The 12,295-nt window shown below is 43.6% G+C and overlaps 1 protein-coding gene across 2 annotated transcripts in view; it reads left to right on the top strand.

Moving 5' to 3' along the window:
- Window positions 1-228: 228 nt before the first annotated feature.
- Window positions 229-12,295, top strand: part of thoc5 (THO complex 5) — a 67,759-nt gene continuing 55,692 nt past the window's right edge. For both annotated transcript variants that reach the window (XM_070887902.1, XM_070887901.1), the window contains exons 1-5: window positions 229-413; window positions 967-1,110; window positions 6,309-6,422; window positions 6,992-7,089; window positions 7,850-7,996. In XM_070887902.1, the coding sequence (XP_070744003.1) occupies window positions 312-413; window positions 967-1,110; window positions 6,309-6,422; window positions 6,992-7,089; window positions 7,850-7,996 (605 nt within the window). In that variant the 5' untranslated portion in view covers window positions 229-311. The remainder of the gene's footprint in view (window positions 414-966; window positions 1,111-6,308; window positions 6,423-6,991; window positions 7,090-7,849; window positions 7,997-12,295) is intronic.

Below are 12,295 nucleotides of genomic sequence, written 5' to 3'. Positions count from 1 at the left end.
GTAACTGCACCCCCTGCAGGTGGAGTGGAGTAAATTCCTCCCATTGGTGCAGTAACAGCGCCCCCAGCAGGTGGCGAGGTGTAAATTTCTCCCATTGGTGCAGTAACAGCGCCCCCCGCAGGTGGGGAGGAGCAAACTCCCCCATTGGTGCGGTAACAGCGCCCCCCGCAGGTCGAAAGGAACAAACTCCCCCATTGTTGCGGTAACAGCGCCCCCGGCAGGTGGCGAGGCGCCGCTTCCATCCCCTTCCGCCGGAGCCAGAAACGTCTCCGGGTCACTGCTCGGGCTGTTGGAGCCGAGGGGAAGCAGCAATGTCCACGGATTCGGCGAAGAAGAGGAAAACCAAAGTGATTCGGAGCGACGGCGGGGCGGTGGAGAAGGAGGTCCGGAAGGTTCGGGGTGATGGCGACCAGGTGAGGCGCTGAGTCCGAGGCGGTTGGAGGGCGAGGAGAGGTGGCGAGGCCTGCGCCGACCTCAGAGTCGCTCAGCACATTGAGCGACATTTCGCCAAACAAACCCACCAGAACCTGCAGCTCCCAAAGTGGCAGCATGTGCCGAAGTCTGATCGGATTTCAGGATATCATCTTAATGTATTGGAGTTTTGGCTGGAAATTGCAGTTGGAGCAGTGGGAGAGGATCAGCATCAGTTTCCCCGTAAAAGATGCGGAAAAATACCCTCATCTCATTTTTAATTTTAAAAAGCATAATTTCATTTTTAATTTTAAAATGTATGACTTCAGGCTACAGTGCTGGTGACATCAGGAGAACTGGCTTCAAGCTGGTTCAGTGATTGAGGAAGCTGGACCCAGTGCTGATGGGGATTGAGAAATTACCCCCAGAAAACCCTCCTGATCTAAGTTTAGCCCCTTCACATTTAGTATCTCCTGTGCATGTTCATCACCAGTTATCAGTCACCGTTCATAGTTTTTAATGTGTATGAAATAGTAAAATACACCTTTGTTTTAGGAGAGTAAAGCTTACAGTGAAGAAACTGAAGTTGAGACACGAGACCCTGCTAAAGACTATGATCTGTACAAGAAAACATGTGAGGATCTTCAACGACTGATGGCTGAGATTCATGAACTGAAGAGTAAAGGAGGAAAAGATGCTGTAAGTAGAACTACATTTATATAAGATTGAAGTTTTTTTTAAATCACAAGAAATTTCAAGCTCTGGAGATGTGTGCCAACTATCAGTAGCTGGACAACCCTGGACCCTCGACTAGTGTAGATGTGTTTGAGACCTGCTGATAGTTTCATCGGAGGGGAAATAAAATTGTCTGTGCAGTCCTCTTCCAAACCCTCAAACACACCATTCAACCAAGCGCTGCCTACATTATATCTGCTTTCCTAAGTGAAGCGCTGTGAAGGCAAGAGCAGTGAGCCCCAGATATTTTTTTTTTACAGAAAGATGGCGTCCCATTAGATGGAATTAATTAATGTATGGGATGGTCTGAAAGAATTGAAAAGCTGAGAGAGGAGGAGTATTATACGCCCAAAGGAATTTAGAAATTAAGGAAAGTAGATTGTTATTCCAGAGGAAGATATAAATTGAAATAATCTGGCTTGGGTTGGCAGGCAAAGAACAGAATTAACATTAATGGTGTGCCACAGATCCCCAAAGTAAGATAAGGATGGTGACATATATAAGCTAAAAGGGTATGTTAAGACAATCTAATAAGGACAACTTTAATCAGCTCAGTATACACTGGGAATTTATTGATGAAAGTGAGAATCAGAATAGGTAAATGTGGTACAAGATTGCTTTTGGTCCAATGTATCAGAGGCATTACTGGGGTAACTCACATTCAGAGCTGGGTACAGAAATAGAAGCTCTAGAATCTAGTTATCACATTATCAAATTAAATTTACCTGGCAGTCAACAATAATAAAGACCAGGATAAATGTTATTAAATGGCAAACTTCAGAGAAGTTAAGGATGCGATAAAAGAAACTCATTGGGAAATATTGTTGAAAGATATCTAGGTTAACGGTAAATAGAACACTTCTAAAACTGTAACGCTGAGTGTGCAAGAGGTGACACCTCTGTCAGTGCAGTACCTGTACTGTACTTACTTAATACAGCGGTGAATGTGCCCACCTAGAATTCGTGCTCAAGTCAGTAGTGGCACTTGAATTCATGACATCTAACTTGGGTGAAAGTGCTACCAACTGAACCAAGTTGGGGTTTATTGCTATCTAATTGATGATGCTTTGTAACATATACTTGGATTAATACTCATTTGTATAGTGCAACCAATATTATACAGGACTCTGAAGCTGACATGGCACAGATATTTGATAAGTAAGAATTCTTTGAGGATGTAACGAACAAGGTGGATAAAGGGGAACCAGTGGATGTGATGTATTTGGATTTCCAGAAGGCATTTGACAAGGTGCCACATAAAAGGTTACTGCACAAGATAAAAGTTCACGGGGTTGGGGGTAATATATTAGTATGGATAGAGGATTGGCTAACGAACAGAAAACAGAGAGTAGGGATAAATGGTTCATTCTCTGGTTGGCAATCATAAACCAGTGGGGTGCCGCAGGGATCAGTGCTGGGACCCCAACTATTTACAATCTATATTAACGACTTGGCAGAAGGGACTGAGTATAACGTAGCCAAGTTTGCCGACAATACAAAGATGGGAGGAAAAGCAATGTGTGAGGAGAACACAAAAAAATCTGCAAAAGGACATAGACAGGCTAAGTGAGTGGCCAAAAATTTGGCAAATAGGGTATAATGTTGGAAAGTCTGAGGTCATGCACTTTGTCAGAAAAAATCAAAGAGCAAGTTATTATTTAAATGGAGAAAGATTGCAAAATGCTGCAGTACAGCGGGACCTGGGGGTACTTGTGCATGAAACACAAAAGGTTTGTATGCAGGTACAGCAAGTGATCAGGAAGGCCAATGGTATCTTGGCCTTTATTGCAATGGGGATGGAGTATAAAAGCAGGGAAGTCTTGCTACAGTTGTACAGGGTATTGATGAGGCCACACCTGGAATACTGCGTGCAGTTTTGGTTTCCATATTTACGAAAGGATATACTTGCTTTGGAGGCAGTTCGGAGAAGGTTCACACGTTGATTCCAGAGAAGAGGGGGTTAACTTACGAGGAAAGGTTGAGTAGGTTGGGCCTCTACTCATTGGAGTTCAGAAGAATGAGAGGTGATCTTATTGAAACATATACGATTATGAGGGGGCTTGAGAGGGTGGATGCAGGGAGGATGTTTCCACTGATGGGGGAGACTAGAACTAGAGGTCATAATCTTAGAATAAGGGGCTGCCCATTTAAAACTGAGATGAGGAGAAATTTCTTCTCTGAGGGTTGTTGGTCTGTGGAATTCGCTGCCTCAGAGAGCTGTGGAAGCTGGGACATTGAATAAATTTAAGACAGAAATAGACAGTTTCTTAAATGATAAGGGAATAAGGGGTTATGGAGAGTGGCAGGGAAGTGGAGCTGAGTCCATAATCGGATCAGCCATGATCGTATTAAATGGCGGAACAGGCTCAAGGAGCCGAATGGCCTACTCCTGCTCCTATTTCTTATGTTCTTAAGAGGGACTCGAGTCTAACATAATGTATATCCTTGGGGTGTACTGAAGGAGAGGGCAGGGAGAAAGTTTGAGTCATTAGCAACCATTACTGAGAAAATCACTGGGCAAATATAGTATGTTTGAAAAGGATGACAAATCGATTCAGGGAACTAAAGGTCCTTATTTTAATATCAGTAAGAGATAAAATAATGAAATGTATTCTATGATTAGAGGTGTAATGGCACAAATGGGAGCAGGGGTGTTCAGTCGTCCCATGGGCTCAGTGCTTGGATCTTTATGTAACAGGAAATAGTTTTTCCCTTCTGTTTTTATTTGATCGGTGGCCGTGCCTTCAGCTGCCCTAAGCTCTGGAACTCTAAACCTCTCCACCTCTCTACCTCTCTTTCTCCCTTTAAGACGTTCCTTAAAACCTACCTCTTTGACTAAGCTTTTGGTCACCTGCCGTAATTTCTTATGTGGCTTGGTGTCAAATTTATTATTTTGTCTTATAACACTCCTGTGAAGGCGCTATATAAATACGTTGTTGTTTTTAAATGGTTAAATCTGCAATAAACATGACAGCCACCTTTGCTCTGTGGCAAAGTTTATAGTCAGTGGAGAGCCTACACACATGACTGCATTTAGTTAGCCCTCAGCAACTTAATTCAATATGACTAGCTGGCCTAAATATATCGTACACTGTATATCCATGTCTGGTTGCCCAAAACACATTGGATCTTCAACAAGGTGACCCAATATGAATTCATCTTGGTGATGGTCTAAAATAATTTCTAACTGGTACTGGGTGGACTAGCTGGAAAGGTATGAGAAGACAAGAAAGTGAGAGGATTAGGTACACAATACACCAGAGACTTATTCTAAGAGCCTGCTGAGAGAAGTTGTAAGAACTGTGGACTCAATGTACAGCAGTCTTGTATGCAATGTGAGTTTGAATATAATACTGTATAGTAGTTTGATTCGGTGTACTATTATCTGTAAACAAATCTAAATAATGATTTCGCAGGGTGAGGTGTTCTGCTATCTGAAGCGATAGAAAAATGTGGCAAACATCTTGGGTATTCTCTAGTGTCTAATTGTTAGGCCTGGGATACACTAACCCAAACACAGCAGAATGTAAAGTTGCATGTTTTGGTTGACGAGGGGGAGGAATGTTGGCCAGGACACGAGGAGAACACTCTACTCCAAATAGTACCATAGGTTATTTAACCTGAACCACTGATACAGGAAGGCTAGGCCTTGGTTTAACAACTTAGCCAAAGAATGGTACCACCAACCATGCAGAATGCCCTCCACGCTGCCCTGGAGTGCAGCCCTCATTATGTGCTCGAGCCTAAGAGTGGGGTTTGAACCTACAAGGAGGCTCGAGTGCTGCCGACTGTGCCAAACTCAGTTTTTCAGGGGCTGATACCAGAGGATGTGAATGAAAATGAATCAAATATCATTTAAAATCAATAGCAGGAAGAACTGCTTTCCTCCAGTTGTGAATAAAGTGCTGGGCAGGTTAATCGGGACAACAACATTGGAGTGGTCCAGAATGTAATTGGATGCCATGATATGAGAGGGATGAGCTCAAGATGGCCTTTTTTCATCCTCGACTTTGCTTATGACTTTAAGAGGTGCACAGATTTTGGGGTTCGTTGCGATCTGTTGACAATGCTTTGTAATCTATACACATGGAGAACAAAAGTTAAATCTCATGGGGAAATTAAAATTAACATGAAGTGAAATTTGCCTTGCCATTATGTACTTCATTCTTTGGAACAGAGGAGGCTGAGGCGAGACCTTATTGAGGTGTATAAAATTATGAGAGGCTTAGATACAGTGGAGAGGAAGGACCTGTTTCCCTTAGCAGAGGGGTCAACAACCAGGGAGCATAGATTTAAAGTAATTGGTAGGAAGCTTAGAGGGGATTTGAGGGGAAATGTTTTCACGCAGAGGGTGGTGGGGGTCTGGAGCTCACTGCCTGAAAGGCTGGTAGAGACAGAAACCCTCATCACATTTAAAAAGTACTTGAATGTGCACTTGAAGTGCCGTAACCTACAGGGCTACGGACCAAGAGCTGGAAAGTGGAATTCGGCTGGATACCTCTTGGTCGGCCGGCACGGACACAACGGGCCGAAATGGCCTCCTTCTGTGCAGTAAATTTCTATGATTTGTAATCATGCCAGTTGCAGGCACTAAGACCTGGCAAAAAAAAAACTAATGATCTTTCTGAGCAGTTAATTGAAACCCTCCACTTAACATTTGTAGTCACTGTTGTAATGTAGGAAACGCGGCAGCTGATATACACGCAGCAATGTCCCACAAACAGCAATGAGATGATGACCAGATCATCTGTTTTAGTGATGTTGGTTGGGAGATAAATATTGGCCAGAACTAGGGGCAAAATTCCCGTGCTCTTTGAATGCAATGGGATCTATTATGTCCACGTGATTGCAGACTGGGCCTCAGTTTAACGTCTCATCTGAGAGACAGCAGCTCCTGCAGTGCAGCACTCCCTCAGTACTGCACTGGTGTGACCGCCTAGATTACGTGCTCAAGTCTCTGTGGTGGTTCTTTATCCATCTCTTTTCTCAACCGGACTCATTTTCTGACTCAAAGGCAAGAGTGCTCCCTCTGGGCCAAGGCTGGCACTGGTCTGTGTTGAGCAAGAGAAGCATAGGTATAACATCTCCCCATTGCCATGCGCTAAGTACATGCGCTACGTTTGGTATGTTTGTGCGGCTTCTAATTCTCTCCTTTCTTACAGTCAGCAGAGATTGATGAGCGGCGGATCCAAAGCTGTATTCACTTCATGACTCTAAAGAAATTAAACCGTTTGGCTCATATCAGATTAAAAAAGGGACGGGATCAAACCCACGAGGTAAATATATGCAGCAAATGTTGGGGGGGGTGGAGGGGGCGGTTGCGCTTGCGATCCATTTTCACTTTTGGAGATTACTGGCTTGGAGACAAAAAATGAACTCTCTTTTTTTTCTTCTCTACCCCTCTCGACCACCACCAACTCCAAAAGAAATTAAATAAAAATAGAATCCATCACTTTGATTTTCTCAACCAGACTAATATGTTCCCTTTATTAATCTATTTAAATTTACTCAGCTGCATTATTAACCTGGGAGATTTTGCTCAAATTTTTGTAGGGTAGGTAGGTGTGCAATTGTACAGAAATAATGATTTTTGTTTTCTCCATTAATAAATAGTTCGAACTGGAATGTTAATCCAACAGATTTGCCTTTAACACATCAATGAGTATTACCACTATTGTTACTGAGCTCTAGTCGACTCTTACTGGTGTGTTTCTGTCTGGCGTGAATTAGTTCTGCAATGCCACTCCAACTTTGGGAATTGATTTTCAGTTTTTTGAAGTAGTAGTGTAAATAAATTGACTTTATTTGTAAGCTTTGGGTACCAGAGACTCTCGCTCTTTTTCAGGCCAAACAGAAGGTGGATGCTCTTCATCTTCAACTTCAGAATCTTCTCTATGAGGTGATGCATCTTCAAAAAGAAATCACAAAGTGCTTAGAGTTCAAGTAAGTTTCCCTTTTCAAATGGTGAGGTTTCCTAATAATATTTCTTGTTCTCATCTTCGGTTTTATTGGACCTGTAAAATGCTCCTTAACTTTGGAAGGACAGAATGTATGTTTGTACAGCTTGGTATTATGCATTAGCATTCACTCAAAAAAGCATGTCGCTAAGCTTTTTAAAATTCATTCTCAGTGTCACTGGCAAGATTGGCATTTGTTGCCCATCCTTAATTGTCTTAAGAAGGTAGTGGTGAACCTCCTTCTTGAACCGCTGCAGTCCGTGTGTTGAAGGTACTCCCACAGTGCTGTTTAGTAGGGAGTTCTCTAGGATTTTGACCTAGCGATGATGAAGCAATATATGTCCAAGTCAGGATGGTGTGTGAATTGGAGGTGATGGTGTTCCCAAGCACCTGCTGCCCTTGTTCTAGGTGCTGAAGTCATAGGTTTGGTAGGTGTTACGGAAGAAGCTGTGGCAATTTGCTGCAGTGCATCCTGTAGATAGTATATACTGCAACCACAGTACGCCGATGTTGGAGGGGATGGATATATAGTAATCTGAAGGTGTAGATAAAATGCACAAGCCACTTTATCTTCATCCTTGTATGTCATTTTAGATGGGCGCCTCAACTGAAATACTAGTCTGAACTCGGCTTTTCATGTATTCACTCCAACTCTGCTTAACTTTAGTAAAAATCTACAAATCTACCATCTTGTTATAATGTCTAATGGATGTTTCTAATTTCTCCCATTCTGTGTTGTCTTTTAGATCTAAACATGAAGAGATTGACTTGGTGAATGTGGAGGAGTTCTATAAAGATGCCCCATTAGACATTAGTAAGCCTACTTTCACCTTGAATGATCCTCATCAGCAGACTCTGTCCCGTTTGGACTGGGAACTTGAACAGCGTAAGAGGTAGGGAGCAATTATAGAATCATAGAATGATACAGCACAGGAGCAGGACATTCGGCCCATCGTGGCTGTGCTGGCTCTTTGAAAGCTATCCAATTAGTCCCACTTCCCTGTCTTTCCCCTAGCCCAGCAGTTCTTTTTCTTTTTCAAGTATTTATCTAATTGCCTTTTGCTTCCACTGCCCTTTCAGGAAGTGCATTTCAGATCATAACTCACTGAGTATAAAATGTTTATCCTTATGTCGTCTCTGTTTTGTTTGCCAGTTACCTTAAATCTGTGTCCTCTGGTTACCGACCCTTCTACCACTGGAAACAGTTTCTTCTTACTTACTCTTTCAAAATCCTTCATGACTTTGAACACCAGCATCAAATCTCCTCATAATCTTCTCTGTCTAAGGAGAGCAAGCCCAGTTTCTCTCGACTCTCCACATAACTGAAGTTCCGCATCCCTGGTATCATTCTCGTAAATCTCCTCTGCACCCTCTTCAAGGCCTTCCTAAAGTGTGCTGCCCAGAGTTGGCCACAATACTCAACATTGGGGCGGAACCAATGTTTTATAAAGGCTTAGCATAACCTCCTTGCTTTTTTTTAACTCTATGCCTCGTTACAAAGCCAAGGATCCAGTATGCCTTTTAACAGACTTATCAACTTGTCCTGCTACCTTCAAAGACGTGTACATACACCCCCAGGTCTCTTTGTATCTGCAGCTCCTTTAAAAGTGTGCCATTTAGTTTACATTGCCTCTCCTCATTCTTCGTACTAAAAGAAATCACTTAATTCTTCTCTCTTAAATTTCATCTGACATGTATCTTCCCATTTAACCAGTCTGTTACTATCCATCTCACCGTTTATTACATTTCCAAGTTTCATGTCATCTGAAATGGTGTACATTGGATCTGAGCCGGGAGCAGCGTGAGTCCGTTGGTGAGGCCTATAAAAGGTCGGGAGGTGCGTGGAGAGGCGTCGCTGAGTCGGGAGCAGCGTGAGTCCGTTGGTGAGGCCTATAAAAAGTCGGGAGGTGCGTGGAGAGGCATCGCTGAGCCGGGAGCAGCGTGAGTCCGTTGGTGAGGCCTATAAAAGGTCGCGAGGTGCGTGGAGAGGCATCGCTGAGCCGGGAGCAGCGTGAGTCCGTTGGTGAGGCCTATAAAAGGTCGGGAGGTGCGTGGAGAGGTGGAGCTTGTGCAACTACAGGGAGAAGGCAAAAAAGAAGTAGAAAGAAACAGAAAGGTGACGTCACAGCCAAGGGAGTAAGTGATTGGCCGGTGATTGGTGAGTAGTTTTTCTTTTTTCTCTTCTATAACAGTGAGTAAGCTTTAGCATTGTTGTTGCCAATTTATGTGTATCTAAGGGTTAAGTCATGGCAGGAGAGCTCGGTCACGTGATATGCTCCTCCTGTACCATGTGGGAACTCAGGGACACTTCTGGTGTCCCTGACGACTATGTGTGCGGGAAGTGTATCCGCCTCCAGCTCCTGACGGTCCGCGTTGCGGAATTGGAGCTGAGGGTGGATTCACTCTGGAGCATCCACGATGCTGAGAATGACGTGACTAGCACGTTTAGTGAGTTGGTCTTACCGCAGGTGAAGGGTCCACAGCCAGATAGGGAATGGAAGGCCAGCAGAAAGAGCAATGGAAGGAAGGTAGTGCAGGGGTCCCCTGCGGTCATCCTCCTGCAAAACAGATACACCGCTTTGAGTACTGTTGACGGGGATGACTCATCAGGGGAGGGCAGCAGCAGACAAGTTCATGGCACCGTGGCTGGCACTGCTGCACAGGAGGGCAGGAAAAAGAGTGGGAGAGCGATAGTGATAGGGGATTCAATTGTAAGGGGAATAGATAGGCGTTTTTGCGGCCGCAACCGAGACTCCAGGATGGTATGTTGCCTCCCTGGTGCAAGGGTCAAGGATGTCACGGAGCGGGTGCAGGACATTCTGAAAAGGGAGGGTGAATAGCCAGTTGTCATGGTGCACATTGGTACCAACGATATAGGTAAAAAAGAGGGATGAGGTCCTACGAGAAGAATTTAAGGAGCTAAATTAAAAAGTAGGACTCAAAAGTAGTAATCTCGGGATTGCTACCAGTGCTAGTCAGAATAGGGATAGCTCAGATGAATACGTGGCTTGAGCAGTGGTGCAGCAGGGAGGGATTCAAATTCCTGGGACATTGAAACCGGTTCTGGGGGAGGTGGGACCAGTACAAACCGGACGGTCTGCACCTGGGCAGGACCGGAACCAATGTCCTAGGGGGAGTGTTTGCTAGTGCTGTTGGGGAGGAGTTAAACTAATATGGCAGGGGGATGGGAACCAGTGCAGGGAGACACAGGGAAACAAAATGGAGGCAGAAGCAAAAGACAGAAAGGAGATGAGTAAAAGTGGAGGGCAGAGAAACCCAAGGCAAAAAACAAAAAGGGCCACTGTACAGCAAAATTCTAAAGGGTCAAAGTGTAATAAAAAGGCAAGCCTGAAAGCTCGGTGCCTCAATGCAAGGAGTATTCGGAACCCAAGAGAGGGCTCTGAGCCAGTTAGAGTGGGTGAGAGCTCATGAACAGGACCCCAAGAAAGAATGCAAAAGGCAGGAGGCAACTGAGCAGAGTAGCACTGGGGTAAGTGTAAACCACAAGGTGATAGGAAGGGACAATATGTATGAATATAAAGGAGCTGCAGGAGGGGTCAAAACTAAAAATCATGGTTTAAAAACTAGTATTAAAACACTACCTAAACGCACGCAGCATTCGAAATAAAGTAAATGAGTTGACGGCACAAATCATTACAAATGGGTATGATTTGGTGGCCATTACAGAAACGTGGTTGCAGGGTGGCCAAGACTGGGAATTAAACATACAGGGGTATCTTACAATTCGGAAAGATAGACAAGAAGGGAAAGGAGGTGGGGCAGCTCTGTTAATAAAGGATGATATCAAGGCAGTTGTGAGAGATAATATTGGCTCTAATGAACAAAATGTCGAATCATTGTGGGTGGAGATTAGAGATAGTAAGGGGAAAAAGTCACTGGTGGGCGTAGTTTATAAGCCCCCAAATAATAACTTCACGGTGGGGCGGACAATAATAAAGGGAATAATGGAGGCATGTGAAAAAGGAATGGCAGTAATCATGGGGGATTTTAACCTACATATCGATTGGTCAAACCAAATCGCACGGGGTAGCCTTGAGGAGGAATTCATAGAATGCATACAGGATTGTTTCTTAGAACAGTATGTTACAGAACCTACAAGGGAGCAAGCTATATTAGATCTGGTCTTGTGTAATGAGACAGGAATAATAAATGATCTCCTCGTAAAAGATCCTCTCGGAATGAGTGATCGCAGTATGGTTGAATTTATAATACAGATTGAGGGTGAGGAACTAGTGTCTCAAATGAGCGTACTATGCTTAAACAAAGGGGACTACAGTGGGATGAGGGCAGAGTTGGCTAAAGTAGACTGGAAACACAGACTAAACAGTGGCACAATTGAGGAACAGTGGAGGACTTTTAAGGAGCTCTTTCATAGTGCTCAACAAAAATATATTCCAGTGAAAAAGAAGGGCGGTAAGAGAAGGGATAACCAACCGTGGATAACCAAGAAAATAAAGGAGAGTATCAAATTAAAAACCAATGCGTATAAGGTGGCCAAGGTTAGTAAGAAACTAGAAGATTGGGAAAATTTTAAACGACAGCAAAGAATGACTAAGAAAGCAATAAAGAAAGGAAAGATAGATTACGAAAGTAAACTTGCGCAAAACATAAAAACAGGTAGTAAAAGCTTTTACCGATATATAAAACGAAAAAGAGTGACTAAAGTAAATGTTGGTCCCTTAGAAGATGAGAAGGGGGATTTAATAATGGGAAATGTGGAAATGGCTGAGACCTTAAACAATTATTTTGCTTCGGTCTTCACAGTGGAAGACACAAAAACCATGCCAAAGAATGCTGGTCACGGGAATGTGGGAAGGGAGGACCTTGAGATAATCACTATCACTAGGGGGTAGTACTGGACAGGCTAATGGGACTCAAGGTAGACAAATCCCCTGGTCCTGATGAAATGCATCCCAGGGTATTAAAAGAGATGGCGGAAGTTATAGCAGATGCATTCGTTATAATCTACCAAAGTTCTCTGGACTCTGGGGAGGTACCAGCGGATTGGAAAGCAGCTAATGTAACACCTCTGTTTTAAAACAAAAAGGGGCAGACAAAAGGCAGGTAACTATAGGCCGGTTAGTTTAACATCTGTAGTGGGGAAAATGCTTGAAGCTATCATTAAGGAAGAAATAGCGGGACATCTAGATAGGAATAGTGCAATCAAGCAG

The sequence above is a fragment of the Pristiophorus japonicus genome, chromosome 8, assembly GCF_044704955.1.
Source record: "Pristiophorus japonicus isolate sPriJap1 chromosome 8, sPriJap1.hap1, whole genome shotgun sequence".
NCBI classification, from domain to species: domain Eukaryota; kingdom Metazoa; phylum Chordata; class Chondrichthyes; family Pristiophoridae; genus Pristiophorus; species Pristiophorus japonicus.
This window is presented reverse-complemented; position numbering and strand designations above follow the sequence as displayed.